The sequence below is a fragment of the Brachycentrus maculatus genome, unplaced genomic scaffold (assembly GCF_059751285.1).
Source record: "Brachycentrus maculatus isolate JH-2025_06_01 unplaced genomic scaffold, ASM5975128v1 h1tg000183l, whole genome shotgun sequence".
In the NCBI taxonomy this organism is placed as follows: Eukaryota; Metazoa; Arthropoda; class Insecta; order Trichoptera; family Brachycentridae; genus Brachycentrus; species Brachycentrus maculatus.
The window spans coordinates 1,193,961-1,214,941 of record NW_028280934.1 but is presented as its reverse complement, the minus strand read 5'-3'; the positions used below and the strand labels follow the sequence as shown (position 1 = coordinate 1,214,941).

The 20,981-nt window shown below is 34.5% G+C and overlaps 2 protein-coding genes across 2 annotated transcripts in view; one reads left to right on the top strand and one right to left on the bottom strand.

Moving 5' to 3' along the window:
* timeout (circadian regulator timeout) overlaps nucleotides 1–20,981 on the top strand; it is a 304,829-nt gene that overhangs the window by 110,995 nt on the left and 172,853 nt on the right. The gene's annotated exons all lie outside the window — the stretch shown is intronic.
* 2mit (leucine-rich repeat-containing protein 2mit) lies at nucleotides 11,892–17,097 on the bottom strand. Its single transcript, XM_088262544.1, has 2 exons — nucleotides 13,314–17,097; nucleotides 11,892–12,654 (listed from the first exon to the last, which is right to left on the bottom strand). Exon 1 carries the CDS (start codon nucleotides 16,489–16,491, stop codon nucleotides 13,375–13,377), a length of 3,117 nt encoding a protein of 1,038 aa, XP_088118670.1. The 5' UTR covers nucleotides 16,492–17,097; the 3' UTR covers nucleotides 11,892–12,654; nucleotides 13,314–13,374.

Below are 20,981 nucleotides of genomic sequence, written 5' to 3'. Positions count from 1 at the left end.
ATATTGGTATCTTGTTACGGACATAACAAGGTCAGACTTCACAGCATTAACGAATACCGCCTTTATTATGATTCAAAATTGTATTTTCGTCAATATTGATTTAAATTAAGAACGGAGTTTAATTAAATTTAAGAATAATTCAATTTTCTTCGAGAGACTAATTTTAGACGTTTATTATATTTATCAGTTCGTTGTTGTCTGATTAAAATAATATAATTATATTTTCACCATCGATCTGTTCAAGTATTTATATAGTATTCCTTGTGAATACCATAGTGAACGTTTAACAAGATAAACTAACTGACCCTTTGTCTATGGAGAAGGCTTTAACAGATATTCTGAGGCTTTCGGAATGAACTTGAACTTATATATATAATTAGAATCGAATTACTTTGAGATAGTCGACGCCCTGTAGTATATAAATCCTTTTCATTTCAGCTTTGTTTCGTTGATTTGAATTGAAAATGTGTTTTCAGTCGCCTTTAGTTTGAATGTTTAAATAAATTTTGGGTTAATTTATATTTTTTGGTGTGATAAGAACATAATAAAACACCATGTATTTTATTATTTTTGACGTCACCACTCCCGTTGGCAGCACTGAGGGAAGCCGCGACGGGCAAATAATGGTCGATGTTGGCATTTTATTCATCTGAACATTGTTAAAATCTTTAATGTTCCCACATGTTTTATACAAAACTCATACTCTGTCCCTTTATTTGGTGCTGGGTTAGTTTCAGAGTTCAGAGAGATTTACTCGTTTTTTTTATTAAGTTTTCATGGTAAATAATACTATTTCTTAAAATCTATTCCCTTATTTGAGTTAATTTCGGAGTTCAGATAGTAATCCTCTTTTTTAATTTAAGTTTTCTTGGTAAATACCACTTTAAAAAAGTCAATTGTGACATGTGTTTTGATGCATTGTGCATCATTTTCAAACACCGTGTGCGAAGCATAATTAATAATATGACAATGACTAATACCTCTCCCCTATTGTCTGTGTTCTCACTGATAATAAAATAAGAAACAGCTCCTACCCCCTCTTGTTCCTTCAACGTCCCAAGGACACAGCTCTAAAATTTAGATTGTCACCATTGGTTTAAAGAAATAGTGGTAGTTGCCATGTAAAACTGAAAGTAAAAATGGATACATATTTTGTACAAAGTGACTGCCAAATCAATAAATGAAAATTTTCACCTACTTTACTCCGAAGCTGATAATCAATTATAGTTTATTCATACATTATCTCGTTCTTTGTGAGAAGTCTTGAATAATTTAACGCTACCCTTTTTTCAGCGTATTATTTGGATAAAACGATGTATTGAAATTTCAAGGCTTTATTGTAAGCGAATGAACGAATCCAATACTCAATTTTCTTTATATATTGTTCATTTTACGTACAAAAATTCTGAAGTCTCTAAAGATTTATACTCGCGGGCGTGTGGAGTGCGTATGGGGTTGTTCAAGATCGCTCAAGTGCGGGGTGAAATATTAAATACTAAATAATTGACCCTCAAAGTTGCCGGAAGGGCGTGGTGCCTACATTACAAGGAAACGGTAGCCCTTAGGAATTAATCATTCAGGTGTCTGACGCTGTGCATTAAGCGATTCCGGCGCTTTGTACCGATCTCTGTTCATTTTCCAACTATGCATACACACCTGTATTATACAATATACATATTTCGGAATGTGGACCCTTGTTCTATCAATATTTTAATATGTGAATACCTTATGCCGGAATATTTCATTTTACCCGCTAATGTCGTTGAAGAACAATCGTTCATTTGCCTTTTTGGGTTTTTATTTTCATTTTTTCATTTGATTTAAAAACTAATCTTTAATTAATTTACAAATACGACGCCTCCTCACTGGGCAGGCAGAGACGATAGAACACCACACCGCTCTTACTTAAACATTCTTTGCCTCTTCCACATTCATGCATCTACTTATATTATACATACCCAACGATTATTCCGACTCTTAATCTGTCTTCTTTCAAGAATCCTTAGTAATTGATCATGCCAAGTTTAGCTCGGCATTACTCTGCTTCTATTTCCAACTACGTTCACTTCTTATATTTGTTTTGCCGTTCTTTCCTCTCTCATTGTTTTAAGGGTCAAAACCATCTCAGCACACCTTTCTTAACTTTGTCAAAAGTGCTTATTTTATTCATTCCTTATTTCACCATTCGAACATCTATTTAACGAATATCGTCGCTCGTAAATTCGTCTTAAGTGTTTCGCCTTTCGATAGCATTCATCTACATTCATCCTCATTTTTCCAACTTATTTCTTTTCATATACTAAGGTAATATAATAAATTTACATAAATCAACATTGTATGCCACTCAATTTTTTTTTTCATTTCGCAATATAATATAATTACAAGTACTAAAATATTATATTTTAATAATACAAAAAAGATCCACACACAGGCCATACCTTTGTGGGATATTTTTTGTATTAGTATTTTATATATTATGTATTTGTTATTATAATATGTATATTGTGAAATGCAAAAGAATTTAAAATATAGAAAAAAATCCCACAACGGCATGCCCTGTGTGAGGGTATACATTTTATTTAAGATTGTAATAAAAGGTACTGGAAAAAATAAAATAAAAGTCAAAAATATGAATTGATTAAAAGTGCTAATATAAAATAAAAATATTTGATTTGAACAGAAAAAAAAACATATAAAGAATAAAATGATCAGAACCTACTCCAATCTCTTCGTTTCGGCAATATTTACCATATTATCTGCCAAATTCTTTCAGATCCGTCCATTAGGGTTGGTATCAGGACGCCGTTGTGCAACGAGCAAGCTTCCACCATTAAGCTTTTTATTTAATGCGCCTGAAAATTTTCATTAGTTGTTTTCAGTCGTGTGCGCCTGAATCACGCTGGACGTGGAATTAAAAGGGTTTAAAAGTGACCATCATTAGGATTGCGTGTGATAATATTGTAATAAACACACCCCCTCGTTTAGGAGTCCTTGCATCGCCTTGTTTACCTAATTCCGGCTGGATCCCATGTCGAGCACGGGCTGACCCGAATTAGTATTCCTACTCACGGATGCGCCTGAGCGACGCACAGTGTGATCAAATTCACAAATCGCGAAAAGTGTTTTATGAAAATATTTTGCTCAAAATGTGTTCATCGCTCTTAAAAACAACGGTTCTTGTGTAAAAAAAGTTATAAAAAATAATAATACTTGATAAATATTACTACATATTTCTATATTATAGAAATTATTACCATAATTAGAATAGCGGTATTTACCAATATTTTTTTTAATTAAAAATGGAAAGAGGAGTGATTGCCGAATCAAGTAATAAAACGTTTAACGAATGCGTGTGCATTCGTTTTAGGTTTTTGATACATGAAAGATTCTAGAGAAAATTTCAGCTTATTTACTGAATGATATGATTTTAATTGTAAAAAGGGTAAGATGCATTGAGTGGGATCTGTCTTATCTGCTTTTTTTTTAAATGTAAAGTCCTTAAGTTACGCAATGAAATTTCAAAGACAATCGTGGATATAATTGATTTGTATGTATTATATATGTATTTCTCAAGATAAACTTATAGTTGAGGTATTTTAATCTGTAAGAATTATAAGTAAATTCATTATTAGCTCAGCTAAGTATAAATTTTTGAAAATTTCTCATTTACTTTTTAAAGGTGTGAACTTGAACGTTATATTTAAGACTCTAAAAAGTTGTACATGGTTGTAATTATAATTTGCAAATCATTTTCAAACATAAATAGTGTTGCAACAGATTTTATGAAATAGTGTTATTTACAAAGTTTTTTTTGTACGATTTAATATTGTTAGCATTAACAGCGTATACTTTACTAACTCGAATACCACAGAGCTCGACAAAAAGATCTTAAGAAAACGGACGTAATATGATTTAATTACAAGATTTCATTCGCTCCAAATGCCCGAGAAATCCGACTCGACTGAAATTTTCTTTCATTAAATCCATATCTCACACAAACGGGCGGCGACACGAAATTCCCGCTTTGTGCGTCGAAAAGAATCTCATCAAGACGCGACGCTCGGCAAATACGTTTCTTGTAAATTAAACCAATTACGAGAGATGGGACACTTACGCGAACGGCGCTCGAGATCGCCGTGACGTCACTTTCCACGTCTCGAAGGGCGGCAGAGTCGGACAATTAGTGCAGATGATTATTTGTGTAACGGCGAAGGGGCCCGAACGGTCCCGGTTCGTATTATGATGTTAATGAAACGCCTTCATCCTAATGTAATGTGGGGCCTCTGGGAGCGCACCATATGGGGAATACAGATTACATGCCAAAAACCCTAAAATGTAAAGCCTTTCTGACTAGTTTTATTTATGTTAGATTAATTCAGACAAAGGGCATACAAAAGCTTCACCAAAATAACTGAGAAAGAGGAAGAACACTGATTCAGATTTTGGTTCATAAGAATGTGTAGTAATTTATCAGAAAACACTTTTTTTTACCACTTGAGTTATAATATATTTATATAAAATGTAATAAATTTAACATATTTTATTTTGAATATTTTTATAAAAATAAAGTAGATATAACTAAATGGTAAAAAAAACAAGTGTTCCTTTGAATTTCATCATGACTTACCACAAAGCGAATGCCAAAACAATAAATAGAATTTGTAGTGTTGGAATTATAATTGTAACTACGTACAACTTTTAAGCGTCTTGCGATAAATTTACTTACACGGTGTTTGAAAATGATGCAGAATGCTGAAACACTTGTCCTAGTAGGTTTTAAGATTAAGTGGTATTTGCCAAGTAAAACTTAAGTTAAATACAAATTTCCATTTTATATTTTTTAATCCATCCAGCGTTTTTTGCAATTCGCGTTAAGTTTGACATAAACTTGTCCTGCATAATTTAATACTTATTAAAAATTAAATTAAAAATTACTACAAATTCGATTTTAATATAAATATTAAAATCGAACATGTATTGATTTTTAACGTTTACAAATAAAAATAAAAATCGTGACAATGGTTTCGCCTTGTGAAGGGCATTATCAAACTAATGCGTCTCTAAAAATCAGTGTTTAAATATAAAAATTAAAAATGTAAATTATGGAGTTTTACAAATACGCCAATATTATTCTGATTTACTAAAATGCAACAATTGGGCTGTCGCTGCTCCGGCGCCCAGTTTGACTACGTTTATGTGAACACCGCCAAATTTTAGCCGCGCCGAATCGTAGGGGATTTTTCATTTCCCCTTACGGTACGAGGCAAATATTTGCAAGAATCATAACTGCGATCCGTGCACCACTGCACAAACACTCGTATCCCGGGTACCTTAATAATGTACGAGGGAGGGTGCCTTCTGTAGCTTGATTGAAGTGTAGATCGTATCTTCGACTCAATCCGTTTTGAAGCTCTCGGGGCTGGAGTGATGCCCAGAACACGAGCTCCAATGGTTGGAGCCCCATACTGAAAGTGCAATCTGCCAGATTCATCTTTTTTGTTGCCTTCCCCCCTTACCCCACAACACGTTTTAATCCCATTTTTACGGTGTCAGCTTTTACGATGTTTCTGTCTATTTTTTTAAAGCAATTTTCGTTTCGGGATTCGAACTATAATTTGTGAAAACACCTAAAACAGACTTTCCAGCATTTTTTAGGCTTTACTTGGTAAATATCACTATTTCCTAAAAATCTATTGTGACTCGTGTTTCGATGCATTCCGGGTTATTTTCGAAAACACCGTATGTTTAAAAATTACGTGGAATGCAAACAGATTCAAGGAAGAATGGTATTTACCGAGTAAAACTTAAATAAAAAATGGATAGATTGGACCACTACTGATTCAATTATGAAATTTCCAACATTTGTTCTTGTCGTATGAAATACTTTACCATGTACGCGTAAAATCTCATATGCACGCATTACCCCATATCTAATATACTCGTATGCAGTCTTTTCTAAATATCATTTCATATTAACGTTTACTAGTCCAATGAGTTTTTCTGTATTTTCGTCGATATATTAATTTATTAAGCCAAAATGTTTTTTTTTACACTTTAATTGCGAAATATTTTCCAATATTTTCCTATAATCCTCTGTGTTCGAATAATAAAACTCAAAAAGAAAAAAATTCTAATGAACACCTTAAATGTCTTTATTATACGCCTCGGTGAGCATTCACAGAAACCAAATGCGGTCCTCGTGCGACGTCCGGTAGGATAAAAAAAAACACGCAAATTACGAAGTCAGTCATAAAAAAGACACACTCACACGGAGTCGTCTTAGTAAAAATTATAAACTACTAAAACTATTTTTGTTCGCAGTCAATATAACACTGCACTCGGTTGTTATGTTAAGATCGTGATTTATGCATAGCTAGCAATACTTAAGAATTTTATCATTCATAAATATCGTTTATAAAATGTTATAAGAGAGATCCTTACTCACGTTATTTTAATAGATTTATATTATCCACTGACACTTGGTGATGGAATTGCATTTTTAATTTATTATTAGATTAAAACCAATATTTTTAGCTTTTCCACTTTTTTATTTGACCAGCAACCACAGCGTAGTGGAAGGAGCCGTCAACCAGCATTTCCTGATACTTCGTTACATAATTTAAATTCATTTACAAAAAATGCAAATCTATTATAACTTTATATAAAATCGTGCTTTCAATACAAAAAAAAACCTTTATAAAAAATATTTTTAATATCATTCAATACTTAAATTCACTCAAATTAAATTAATTTCTCATAAAATTATATCAAATCATGGTTATCAACTCCTGCCTTCTTTTATATATCGCTCACTCCTTTCAAGAACGTCATAAATCAAAAAACTTGATTTTTCAGGAGAACGATTTTAAAGTTTAAAAATATAATACGATGTATTAAAAATACATATCAAGCCACTTATTAAACTTTTTACTGTGTAACAGATCTTTTGAGATGAAACTAGAAGGTTTTTTCTCCATTTGAAAAATATTTATTTTATTTAAAAAAAAAATTAAACAATACCTTTTCTTCAAAATGCAAAAACAACACTTTCTGCCCTAGAGCGGGTAAATATTAAGTTTAAAATATGCCGCTTTTGCTGGGATATAGTACATTTTCTGGGCATTCCGAAAACATGCACAACTAAAAATTGACGAATTTTGATTTATGACGTTCTTGAAAGGAGTGAGCGATATAACATAACAATTTGTATAGCCTCTCACCAGTCTGATGATGTCGGTAACGACGAAACCCGGTCGCTGGTCAAATAAAAAAGTGGAAAAGCTAAAAATATTGGTTTTAATCTAATAATAAATCACGTAATTTTAATACACACCTTTAAAAAAATGCCCACATTGAAGTAAAATTACAACATTTTGAGTGTGTCCAAATACTTGTTCACAAAATCTGGATTATCTCCAATGACAGGAGTTATTTTCATATTATTTTTTGACATATCATCAAAGATACATCATCAAATATATATATCATCAAAGATATATCATCAAAGATATATATATCATCAATATACATATATCAATATATATCATCAATATATATATCATCAAAGATATATCATCAAAGATACATCTCACCAATAGATGTCTCTAGTGAAGTTCTAGTGATTCATGAACAAGGTTTCTAAATTGGTTCATATATATAGAACTTCCAAGAATTTGAGTAGTGTGGTTGTCAATAATGGGTAGAATTGGTGAATGTTACACGTGTGTAAAGTGATCACTTAAACCAGCCTATGACGGTCGTAAGCCCCGTAAATGCCCAGACTTCCATATTCTTCTTCATCTTTGATGATATGTCAAAAAATAATATGAAGTAAAATTATGTTATCAACGTAAAATATGACTATTATTATGGCGATATTCAAGAGGGTTTGAATTTTCCTACCTATATAAATCCCGATTTTATACAGTGTTTAGTGTCCCCTGAAAATTTGGGATACTTGGGGAATAAGGTATCGCTTTATCATGGGCGGTATTTATGCATATGTAGATATGTTCTCTCTACATGAATTGTTTAACCCACTAAATATTAAAATACATTTTTTCTTATATTTTTGTTTTTTCTCTTCTTTTTTGAAACCTCGAACTTAAGAGCTTGATAAATAAGCTAAAACATCAAATTATACTGGTCTGGAAGACCAGTCCGATGATGGAAAGATGTCGGAAAATCTATATAGTTTTTATTTAATTGTGTTGTATAAAATGCTGTTCTACCAAGAATATTCCTTGTCTAATATGTTCATCCTTGTTTAATATACTTAAAAGAAATTATTATTCTATACAACAATACGTGTATTAATTTTTTAATGTACAAATCGGCTACTGCCGTAAATAAAGGGAAAAAATGTTTACTGGGGTCTTTAACCTACCTACCTGAAAAATACGTCATAAAAAAACTATTTGATTTTTATTTTAAGTGGCTACTTTTACATATTAACTTCCTTCTCTATCATAATTATATATAATTGATGAAGAGTTTTCACTTATATGAAGGCTATTGAATTGTAACATTATACATTGTCATACCTCCTTTGTTTCCGATTATATTCAATTCATATTGAGTATTTGAATAACGCGTTTGAATCTATGAATTATATTGATTACCCATTAATTGCAATCCGTCGTATCCCCTTGTAATTAGATTCTCGTCAGATAATACCCGAACGCCATTCAGCGCCTCATCCCAAGGGTGTGACGTACTACGTATCATCTTATGTAGCCACTTGTGTCGGTATCTGCGCTCGTAACCATGCACTAGTGATTCCCAATGTAATGCCACTGTGTTACTTCATTTACATACCGCAGTTTGCACTCCCATACTGTACTGTGGAGATAATGATAATGCCTCGTTTCTCTGCAGTGGGAGTTTTAAATATGTTACTATTTTAAGTTATTTTATTAATACCCGTTGATGTAAGAAGCCTAATTACGATCGAAGCCAATTTTACACAAAATATAGTGTCGGTTTGTGTTCCCGTGGTTAGTGTCGCGGACTCTCGAGTCAAAGTTTCTGGTTTCGAACCCACTATTTAATACTTTTTTTTTTAAAATAATGAGCCGCCTAGGCTCACTGAAATTAAATTGAAGTATTTTTGTTAATAATAAAAATACAAATATTTCTCCCTTTATTTATACAAAAAAAAGTATACTTAACGTTGCTTTCGAGAGGATGTCGTAGTGTAAATGGCATCTAGTTAACCAATGATTTTTTTTAAATGCAATATAGAAATGCTGTTCATATATAATTATGTATATATTTTTTTATTTTTTGTTGAATAAATAAAATTGAAAATTGAATTCATCGCCGAGTTATTTTAAAGACGGTAGAGGTATAACTGTGCGCGTTGCACTAATTTCCTCATCCATTGGTGAGTAGAGAGCTGAATCGTATCGATGTAGTGTTATCTTGGTCACCTATTTATTTAAGGCAAGGTGATCGGCCCAGCGCTTCTTGTAACAGTCCAGGCGTGGTGATACCAAATAAATATTTAAGTGAAAATCTTTTTTTTTTGACCCTTCTAGAAATTGATTCCGGGACCTCCAACACGGTAGCCAAACGAGCTTTTATTACAATCAGTGAATAACCAATTAAATTATTTATCTTAAAGTACTTTTTTCAAAAGTTTCCAATCAACAACTATCTTTGATTTCCTTATCTGTATCTGCCAATCAATACAAAAAAAGCTACTTGAGATTTCCTACCCAAGCTCCTTCAATCGTTATACTGTTGTTTTTTTATAATGGTAAGTAAATCGTGCAAAAGTAATAGTAAGTTTTGAGAAAGAAGCTGTTACCTTCGAAACCTGCTCACGTTATAATTAAGTTTTAATAAATGATATTATAAATAAAACACTTGGTTTTTATGTACTACTTTAATATTATTTTATAACGATTAGTTTTGAAAGCTACAGATGCTTCTATCTACGGGTTTGAATATAAACTATTTTATATTTATGTATTAATTTTAAATTAAACACAGATTTTTTGAGTATACTAAGTTGTATTTTATTAACAAAAAACACATAAAAAATTATATTGTGACAATTGTTTCGCCTTGTTAGGGCATTATCAAACGAATGTTTGTTTGATAATGCCCTAACAAGGCGAAACAATTGTCACAATATAAATTTTATCAAACGAACATTCGTTTGATAATGCCCTAACAAGGCGAAACAATTGTCACAATATAATTTTTTATGTGTTTTTTGTTAATAAAATACAACTTAGTAGACTCAAAAAATCTGTGTTTGATTTAAAATTAATACATAAATTAAAATGGAGTTCTACAAATTAAACGCCAAATCAATAAATAAACTATTTTATAGTTGTATTCAAACCTGTAGATAGAAGCATCTGTAACTTCCTAAACTAGTGGTTATAATTTAATATATTTTGTATATCAAAATCATTATACACTTTGAGGTATGGTAATATAACACTCTCTTTATCATTCATCGTTCACTTTGTGTTATACCACTTTAATATAATACTTAATTTTTAATACGATGAATGATAAGGATAGTGTTGTAATTTAATATCCAAAAGGGAAAAACAAGTGTTTTATTTATAATCTCATCATATATTACTTAAAAATGAATGCAGAAAAAAAACAACATATGTTATATGTATAAGATATAATGACATGAAGTGATATCATGACGCTTATTTTTAAAGCCATTATTTTAATTTCGTTACGAGGGTTGGTATTAAAACAAGACTCGTCTGTAACATTAGAAACGCCAGGAAGCGAGGCATGAAAGGATATAAACCACATCCCTGGGGAACAGTACAGTGCACCAATTTCATGCTTGAATATTTTAATGATCCCTTTTGACGACTGGAATGTACATCGTGAAATTACTGATGCTTTCTGCCACTTCGCCCTCTCATTAGCGTCACATAGCTGAGATTCGGGAACTAACTGCTGCTTGGTTGTGTAATATTAGACGCGTCTCAAAGAATTCACCAATGAGCACTGTTCTACATCCCTTCATATTTATATTTTTTCCATATAATGGCGCAACAAAACTGCAATTGTTGACGAATCTAATGAAAATAACAAGGTTTTATCATTTTATGTTTAAAAAAAAAATTATTGATATGAATGCAATTATTACGCTTGCGGAAGGTGATATCGGCCATTTGGCCGCCTCAGCTTATACTTAATTGAACAGAAAAGCAGGAATATTTGTATTTATCAATTGCAGTTCCTTGTTACGTCACCCTGTGTTATGTTTTGATGGTTTTTTTTTTACGAAATTCCATCAGATTATAAATATTTTATACAGTACCAATAAAAATATTGGGTATTTAAGTTTGACTATTTAACTAATTAACCATTAAATCCAGCCGTTAGAAGCCTTTTTTGGCGATGAAATACATAACCATGAATATTATTTCCTTAATATTTTCATTTTATTTAGAAAGAAATCATGTTTGCAAATTTTGTCTGATATTTTAATGTATGTACCCTAATGAATACATAAAAATAAATCTGGCTATATTAAGTATTAAAAATATATGCTCAAGCGATGCATCACTCGATCGGCCCTGTGTATTTTAATTTGCACCGATGCATAGTTGTATCCTTTTACCACAGTGAGAATTTTTCTGCTTTATTATGCAGTTATATCGCTGCAAAATGGTCACTCTCCGTTCGCTGTAATTATTTTACAAAACTGACAAATTAACCCGCGCCACGGCATGAAATACGCATTGCTGCACAGATATAACATTTTTCGCCTATTCCCTCGGTGGTCGTTTTGAATTTTGTCCAACCGTTGCTTCATTTTTAGACTTTATTTTCACGAACATTTGTCATTCAATTAAAATATAATGCCTGGGTTTATTAGGTTTTGCAAATGAAATACAATATACTATGTTAATCAAAATCATACACTTTATTTGGCGTTTTCGCAATCATACATTATCTTCATATAAATATATATTCACGGATCATTTCTACACAGAGTTGCGGAATCGCTTAGATTGATCCCGGAAATGATTTTATTTACACACAAATTCGTAATATTTTACAAAAAAATATCTTTCACAAATTTCTACACTTTAAGGAATTGTGTTATTTATAAAGAGCCTTTTATCATCACATACCACATTATTGTGCTTTTACTGTTTTACGGCCTTACCAAAATCTTTACAGAAACATTTATTGCTATTTTGGTAACCTATCAATGTAATTTTGGCGTTTCTAGAACTTAATCAGGTTATTGACAATTTAAACATGCTATTGAGTATGATTGTGTATGGGATTTTACTCGGATTGTTCGGGTTTTTTGTATCATAATTATATGTTTCTATTCGATTTTGTCGTTAAGTCCTTTAAACTGTAACGAATTGATGTATTCATTAACAGAATTAATCGATAATATCATATATTTTTACTTTATACATCCATAACAGTCTAAGTATTTACAATCTACAAAGTAATAATTTTGTAAAAAATATCAGTAGCACAGTTTGACGCTACCCAAATATACACGCTATAAGACTAGATTTATTTGCTTTTACACATATTCACAAATTCTGGAAGAGTTCCTATTCACTGTTCATTGTTGTTCTTCTTTTGTTGCACTACTCACATGATGCTTTGTCTGGGTTTTCTTTTTGTGTGACGGAACTGAAAAATAAAGTGAAATTCTACTTCGTTTTCTTTTTTCCGTGCCTAATTACATTACATACAATGAATATACCATACGGTCAATGTTTCTCGCGTTTAAATACAAATATCATTTAAAAATTATGTTAAAAAAAATAAAAAAATAATTAACAAGTATTGTTTAATCTTTATCTGTAAAAAAGGTCAATAGTTTTCAAAGTTCAGTTAGATTAACCCTAGATTACTAAACTGTCCTACGAGTGACATTCATAAAAAATACGACATAGAAATAAAACTAAATTAAATACGATAATTAAAAACATTTATTATTTTAGAAGTAGGTACTCAAAAGTAATATTCTTTGGGTTTAATAGATCACGTAATAATGAAAAAAAAAATTAAAGCACATTAGGAAGGTTCTGTCTAGCAGGGGGCGCGGGAATGACACGAACATTGTTTTTTTCAAGAACGTCATTTTGCCGTCGTAATTTTTACGATTGTTTTGTATTCTAGGGTTAGCAAAAATTTAAACGTAAATATTGAATTTACTCCAAAATCTTCGTACTTTTTACTACTAAATACGTCTCGCTATTCCAACTGGCTTAGTAATTTATTGCACGTTAAAACCGACCTTTGATTATTATTCTTATGAAAGTCGATGAATTGTAAAAGAAACTTACATTCTCGTTATGTGAGGGAGTCGTACTCGATGTCGGCAACGTGCTCCCCCGTTCTTAGATGTCACCAGAGCTCCCCGACCGCCGTGATGGTGTGCACCTCCATCATCTCGGGGCCCCGCTGGCGGCGGTGCGCCCGCGGCCGGTGGCGCACCAGGCAGGCCCCCGCGAGGGCGGCGCACGCGGCCCCGCACACCCCCACGAGCACCCCCAATCCCAGGCTGGACCCACCACCGGCCTCGGCTCTGAACCTGGACGTCTGGTGTAGAAACTCCGAGGCGTTGTCCACACCAACACCAGCATCTTCCAACGTCGCCATCGATGATCCTTGGCTTACGTCTCCATCTATTCCACTTCTTCTGTATTCCTCGACCGCTTCGTTTTGTCCACTCATGATCTTCGCGATATTTTCATTCAATTTAGAATTTAATCCTTTGGCTTTTTCGTTATCTTTTTCCTCTTCAGTTGTTTTCCTTCTCGACATCCTGTCGTTCGGCGCGGTGTCCGAGAGCGTCGGACCGTGCAAATTGTGTTGATACAAATTGCCATGTAGGGGTATGAGCGAGTCTAGTGATTCAATTACCCGAGTTTGGTTGGCTAGTTGACGGGCTTTAGCTGTCGTTTTGTTTGCTCCCGTGTTTTTGGCGTTGCGAATATCGGTCGCGTTGTAACGATCGGTCGGTCTCGACACGTATTTAGATTTTCTCGGTTTCGCGTTAATGCTCGACTTGTCGTTTCCATTTTTCCGATAAATAAATCTTCCTGGTTTGATATTTTTATTTTCGCTTTTCTCAGAAGGCACCGGAGCTATTTCCGGATGTTGCGAACATTTTGTTTTGTTTTCCGTACCATTTAAATTTCCGGTCTCTATACACGGAGAAACGCTTTCTTTGGTCGCTGTTGTGTGCTGTTTGCTCGCATTAATGCCATTGTTTTCAATATGCGACAGTTGCAAAAATATTTCAACGAGCTTACTTTTATCTGACACGCTTTCGATGGGCTTTTTGAATATTGCTTTATTTATTTTCTTGGTTTTATTTCCTCTCTCGTTAATATTTAAAGCGGTCTTATCGGTCGTGTTATCTTTTTCTATAATCGATCTCAGTTTCATATCTAGTTCATACGTCTTTTTAGTATTCGCAAGTACGTCGCTTTGTACATCAGTAGTTTTTTGCTCGTTTAAAATATTTTGAACATGGTCACTGAAGTCTTCTGGATTTTTTCGTAATTTATCAATCTGATTGGATCCAACGCTACTTATCACAGACGTTTTAACTATTGATTGCTTTAAATGGACATCAGGAATCGTCGTTATATTTTTAATTTGTTCCACGGGACATCCCGAAAGGTTGTAATTTATTTGTCCATTTTCCATATTGACTGTATGTCCAGTTGAACAGTTTGGTGACGAATTATTCTGTTTTGGAATTTCTGAAGTGTAAGAATCCGGCTTTTGTGTAGTGTGAATAATACTTCTTTTATAAGGTGGCGGAAGGTCTATTATTAATTTACTCTCCCACTGAGGTGGTGATGCGCATTTAACGGTTTTGAATTCGGATTGCAAATTATCTCTCATCCATTGGCCGAGCCAGCCCAAGTCCGAACAGTTCATTTTGTTTCCGTCGAGTCGCAACATTTTTAACTGCGGCAGGAAGTGTAAAAGGTCGGATCTGAGGTTCGTGATGTCCGAGAAGCTCATATCTAAATATTGCAATCTCGACATAGCCGCTAGCGCCGCGGCATCCGCCATTAGTTCTCGCGTTAGGCCCGGACTGTGCTGAAGATGTAAACTCTCTATCCCTTCCGGTGATGGGACCGGAAAGGAAATATCCTTTGCGGGCGGAGATACATCTACGTACGCTATACGAAAATCTTTTAGCGAAACGGGTCCGGCAAAAGTGTTGGGCGTTAAAGTCTTCAGAGGATTATTCGAAACATCCAATACCTCGAGAGATATCAATTGAAGGAATGTATTTTCCTGGATGTAGGCTATCAGATTGTTAGACAGTAATAGAACTTTCAACCCTGTAAGTGTGTTGAAATCAACCGCAGTTAGATTCTTTATCGAGTTTGTATCCAAGGAGAGATACGACAGTTTATCTGGAAGCATTTTAGGTACCGCTTGTAATTTATTTCTATTTAAATATAATCTAGATATCATCTCCAACCTGCCTAGGGCGTCGTCTTCGACGTTCTCTATAATATTGTCCGCAAAATCGAGCATATGGAGTAATGGGTATCCGTCCAAATCGCCACAGCGCAAAGTCGCGATTCTGTTTCCGGCCAGACTCAGGTAGCGCACGGAATGAGTCAAAGCTTCAGGTACGCGTTTGAGTCCCGTGCGAGAAGCGTCCACTTGTTGCAGCCTACGTCCTGTACCCACAAAAATTTGCGCGTCTGGGCGTAGTTGAGGGTTATCGGCCAACAATAGTTTAGCCAGGTTGGGTAGGAACTGCAACGTGCCCGGAGCGACGCTCGTGAGCTGATTGTACGACACGTCGAGTTGTTGGAGGGAAAGAAGACTTCCGAAGCATTTATCCGATAACGCTTCTAGTCTATTGTAACTCATGTTCAATCTCTGAAGAGATACCAAAGGAACAAAAATAGCGTCCATCAACAGAGTCAGGTTGTTTCCCGAAAGATCCAAATGAACGAGCTTGCCGAGTCCGTCGAATGCGCGAATCGACATGTTTTCTATTCGATTCGATGCCAAATCGAGAAACACTATATTGTTCATGCGGGTGAAAGTATTGTTTCTTATGAATGTCAAACGATTTCGCGATAAGTCTAAGAAAGTTAAATTTTTCGCTTCGAGATCGGGGTCTATAGTCTCGATAGAATTATTAGACATCACCAGCGTTTGAATAGCGTAATCCCCGTTCACGAAGCTTTCCGGAATTTTTTCGATGAAGCTATCCGTTATCTGCAACTTCCGCAAGGAGAAGTTGCCGACGCGCTTGTCCGGAGGAAGCGGCCTGTGGAGGCGCAGGAGGTAGAGGATGTCCCTGCAGCCGGACACGGCGAGGGAGAGCGTGTCGGCGCCCACGGCCAGGTAGTCCGCGGGGCAGCCCCGGCAGGCCAGGCTGCGCGCGGGCGGCGGGCAGGAGCACGGCGGCGGGCAGGGGGACACGAGCCCCAGCACCAGCCCCCCGACCCACAGAGACCACAGGCGGGTATTCATCTCGCTACTGCTGCCTCCGCGGTGCGATCGCCCGTGACATTATCCGCCTTCGATTTTCGACGTTGTTCCGAGAGTGTTTATTGTCATCGCTTCTTACAATCTGTTAACAAACTTCAACCGCTAATTTGGAGATATACCGTACGCTTTTACGAAACACGTTATATGTTAATCCTTTCATTATTGAAACTCCGATAACTTTTATTTTTAAAAAAATGTTTCCGATTTTCGGAACTTTTTATTTCGATAAAATCATCCAAAATGAAATGTTAAAAAAAAACTCTCTTCGAGATATTGAATTCGTTACCGAAATTCATTTTTATTCGATCTTATACTGACAGCTTCCCGTATCACATCTTCCACTTTCACTGAATGTCCTTTCTCACCGATATTCCTCGTCCCTCGGCTCCAGTTCCTCACTTCCTTAGATGTATCATTTCAATCAAAACAAGAAGAATTACATTACGATCAATTTGATTGATATTTATGTCATCATCCTGCTGTTCACCAAATTTCCGCGCGAGTTCGAACTGAATGTTACGATTGGAAAATCTAAATACGCGTAAACAATATTGGTGACATGTCTGACGAGCGGCACGGGCGCGTGGGGTCGGCTCGGGGCTCGAGCGGCTACTGAGGGTTGGTCGGCCTCCTCCGCTAGGGCGGGTGGGCGAGGGCGGGGAGGAAGGGTGGGGGTGGGTGGGAGCGCCGGCGCCCTGCAACAGCCCACCGTGTCACGTCTAGAGCCGGGAGAAAATTCGATAATGCAAGGAATCCCTCACTTTTTTGCAATCCGCACTTTAAATACTTACATTAGAACTAGTCGGATCAAATGTCGCGACAAAGGTGAATCGTCGTATGCCGCGAGCTTCACCTCAATTACGTCATCTGTAACCGATCAAATACATCGCAATATTATATGTGTATCAACTTTATATGAAACATCCATCGTTCTTTTTATATGAAAGAATATGGTGAGCATCCTAGGACTTACAACCTGGCAATTGGCTGACTTAAGCGATCATTTTCACTTGTGTTTCAAATGTTTAAAACGCCCAAAAATTTGGTGAATACAAAAACAACAATATATTACTTCAAAATTAACCAATTTTAATATTTTTCACATTTCATACTACTTTTTATAAAACATTTCACAATGACAAATCTATTGAATTACTACTCACATGTGAAAGAGATCCAAGGCCATTACATATTTTCAAGTATACTACATTATGGATGTTCAGTAATGGACAGAATGATTACCGCTACACAAATGGTTGAAGTGATCGCTTAAACTACCCAAATGCCAGGTCGTAAGCCTTGAGATGCTCAGATTTCTTCTTTTGTTCACATAAAAATTACGATGAATGTCTTATATCAAGTTGAGACACCTATAATATTGACTATCATCCGTAGTATGAATAATCCAGTGTCTGATATAATAAATAATTTTATTTATTTATTTAACTTATTATTATATGTACAAAGGTTGGATGCCGTAGAAAGAAAACATGATTCAAAGGCATGGCCTAGGTCATTGTTCTGCTGCGTGTGTGCCGCTGCACACTGGTGTACCGTGGTGATTAGTTGGTGTGCCGCAGAAAAAAATCTAATTTTGTGAAAATAACACCATTGCTCCAAATTTTGATTGCCCGTGTTCGGTTAAGTAGGCTCACATTTCGCATTAAACATAATATGTTAAATATGTTACCAAAACATGGTAAATATGCACCTCTGCAATTTCTTATTTTGGTAGGTGTACCTTGAATAAAAAAAGATTGCAGACGTTGCCTAAGATAGAAGAACCTACAACCTGAAGACGAAGAGAGCTGACCCCAACAGTCTACTAAGACTAAGAATTATATTGGGATGGAGTATTTTTTTGTTAGAGCTAAAATCAGAGTGGATGCTTAAGTAAAAAATAAACTTACAACATTTTGAGTGTGTCCAAATACTTGGTCACAAAATCTGGATTATCTCCAATTACAGGAGTTATTTTCATATTATTTTCATATGCATGAAAATAACTCCTGTAATTGGAGATAATCAAGATTTTGTTAACAAGTATTTGGACACACTCAAAATGTTGTAAATAAATTATTAGGTCAAATTATAAGCTTAAATAATAAAAATGAAAATTATATTTTCTGGCGTTTCTTATGTGTGTGATTATAATCCAGGGTTCGAACCTCGCGTACTAATAAAAAAGTTTCTGCTCAATAAAAAGCTTCTTTTCATGTCCCTAGTGAAGTTCGAGTGATTCAAGAATAATGTTTAAAAATTGGTTCATATATATAGAGCTTCCAAGAATTTCAGTAGTGTGGTTGTCAATAATGGGTAAAATTGGTGAATGTTACACGTGTGTAAAGTGATCACTTAAACCAGCCTATGACGGTCGTCAGCCCCGCAAATGCCCAGACTTCCATATACTTCTTCATCTTTGATGAGATGTTAAAAAATAATATAAAAAACTCATAAAAAATGCGTATCCGTGTTTACAATATATAAAATATTTAGACTGCCCTGCTAAAATAGATAGATTGTCATGTAAACTAATTTTGTGGTATGTCAAGTTCGCAAACTGCATTAAGTGAAATTACGATCTCGTCTCTAAGCAAGGAAGCTGTGTAGTACCCTGTAGGAACTAAAAGCTATTGGAGTGCATTCTTTGGTCTAGAAGGCATGTATGGAATGCATCCAACTTGATATCAATCGTGCGGTTCTTCAACCGAGGTTCACTTTCGAAACTACCGTTTTCAGTCACTTATTTCAGCAGGCAAACAAATTTCGTAATTTTTATTCAAATTCTTATTTTTATTTAACTGAATGCAGTCAAAATGCGATCTCTCAGGCAAATACGCTGCAGAACGATGTATGATAGATTTTTTAATGGAAATATTGCAAATAAATGGAAATAACGCAAGGAAATAAAGCAAAGCTGAGATAAATATTATAGGTTAACTTAAGAGAAAGGCATGTTGAGATGGTTTAGACATGTGAATGTAATGAGTGAAGAAAGAACAGTAAAATAAATTTATTTATGAGGATGTTCCAACGAAAATTAAGCCATATTATTTTTGATATCTCATCAAAGAAGAAGAATAAGTCTGGGCATTTACGGGGCTGACGACCGTCATAGGCTGGTTAAAAATTCACTAATTCCACCCATTATTGACAACCACACTACTCAAATTCTTGGAAGTTCTATATATATATATATATATATATATATATATGAACCAATTTTGAAACATTGTTCTTGAATCACTAGAACTTCACTAGAGACATCTATTGGTGAGATGAAAATAAGCTCTTTATTAAGCAGAAACTCTTTTATTAGTATGAGAGGTATTTGTGAACAAGTATTTAGACACACTCAAAATGTTGTAAAATTAAGCCATATTAAAAAATACATTTTCATTTCGTAACGTGATTAAATATTGTTTTTTTGAGTCAAGAACAGGCAATTGTCTGGAAGAAACGAATTATCGATACGTAAACCCTTGGAACTATTGTAGTGAAAGCAATAAGAGATAGGGCAAGAAACTAGATCCGTGAAATATGTAATGCGAAGGATATACGAGTAGTTAGACGGGGAGACCAGAAAAGGGGTGAGGATGGATTGCACCCGACTACCACAAATTGATCTTCACGGCAAACCTTCGGAAGACCGCTAGAGCGATGAAGGGAGAAACGGAAGGAATTCAATGTGACAAAGTGCCAACCAAATGCAAAACAGACTGGAAAATAAGTATATTATAGCTATCAATTTTAAAAGCAGTAGAAACCGACACAGTTTAAAGTATTAAATTTTTTTTTAAATCTATATACTTACACTTACTTTTTTACTGGTAGATATCATATTTTGAAAAATTATTTAATAACAAAAGAAAATATAAAGAATAACAAACCCGTATTTAACAAGATGAAAATGACTCAAGCCTCCTTTATTGTCCATACTCCCACTGAAAAAATAAATAAACAGCTCCTACCCCCTCTTCAACCTACAATGTTCCAAGGACACAACTCTAAAATTTAGACTCAGCTTCATATACAGTGTTTGTAAATGATGCGGAATGTATCGAAATACGTGTCACGATAGATTTGAAGAAATGAAACCTTTATTTAAATGAAAAAAAAAGGCTCAATACATGTCCTTTTATCGAAGATTGTGAAACAAAGACTTCGTAAAATTGGATCATTGGACAAAACTACCCGTTCACGCTCTCGCCTAGTGCGCTCAATCCAAAACATGTGCTTGAACATCTATCAATAATTGATTTTTTTTCTAATTCCAAGTTTTAGATGGTCCACCCTATATATTTACAACAGCTTTTAAATAAAAAAAATATGAAAAAACAAATTCTTAGTTAAAACGAATGATATTATTTTTAGTCACGGGATAATACGTCAGTTCCAAAAATTCATGAATAAAAATGACTTGGAAAACTCCTGTTCCGAAAATATTTTCATGAAATATGATTTTATCTCCA

Coding starts and splice junctions, on each gene's coding strand:
- 2mit (XM_088262544.1), bottom strand. CDS start 16,491: ATGAATACCCGCCTGTGGTCTCTGTGGGTCGGGGGGCTGGTGCTGGGG.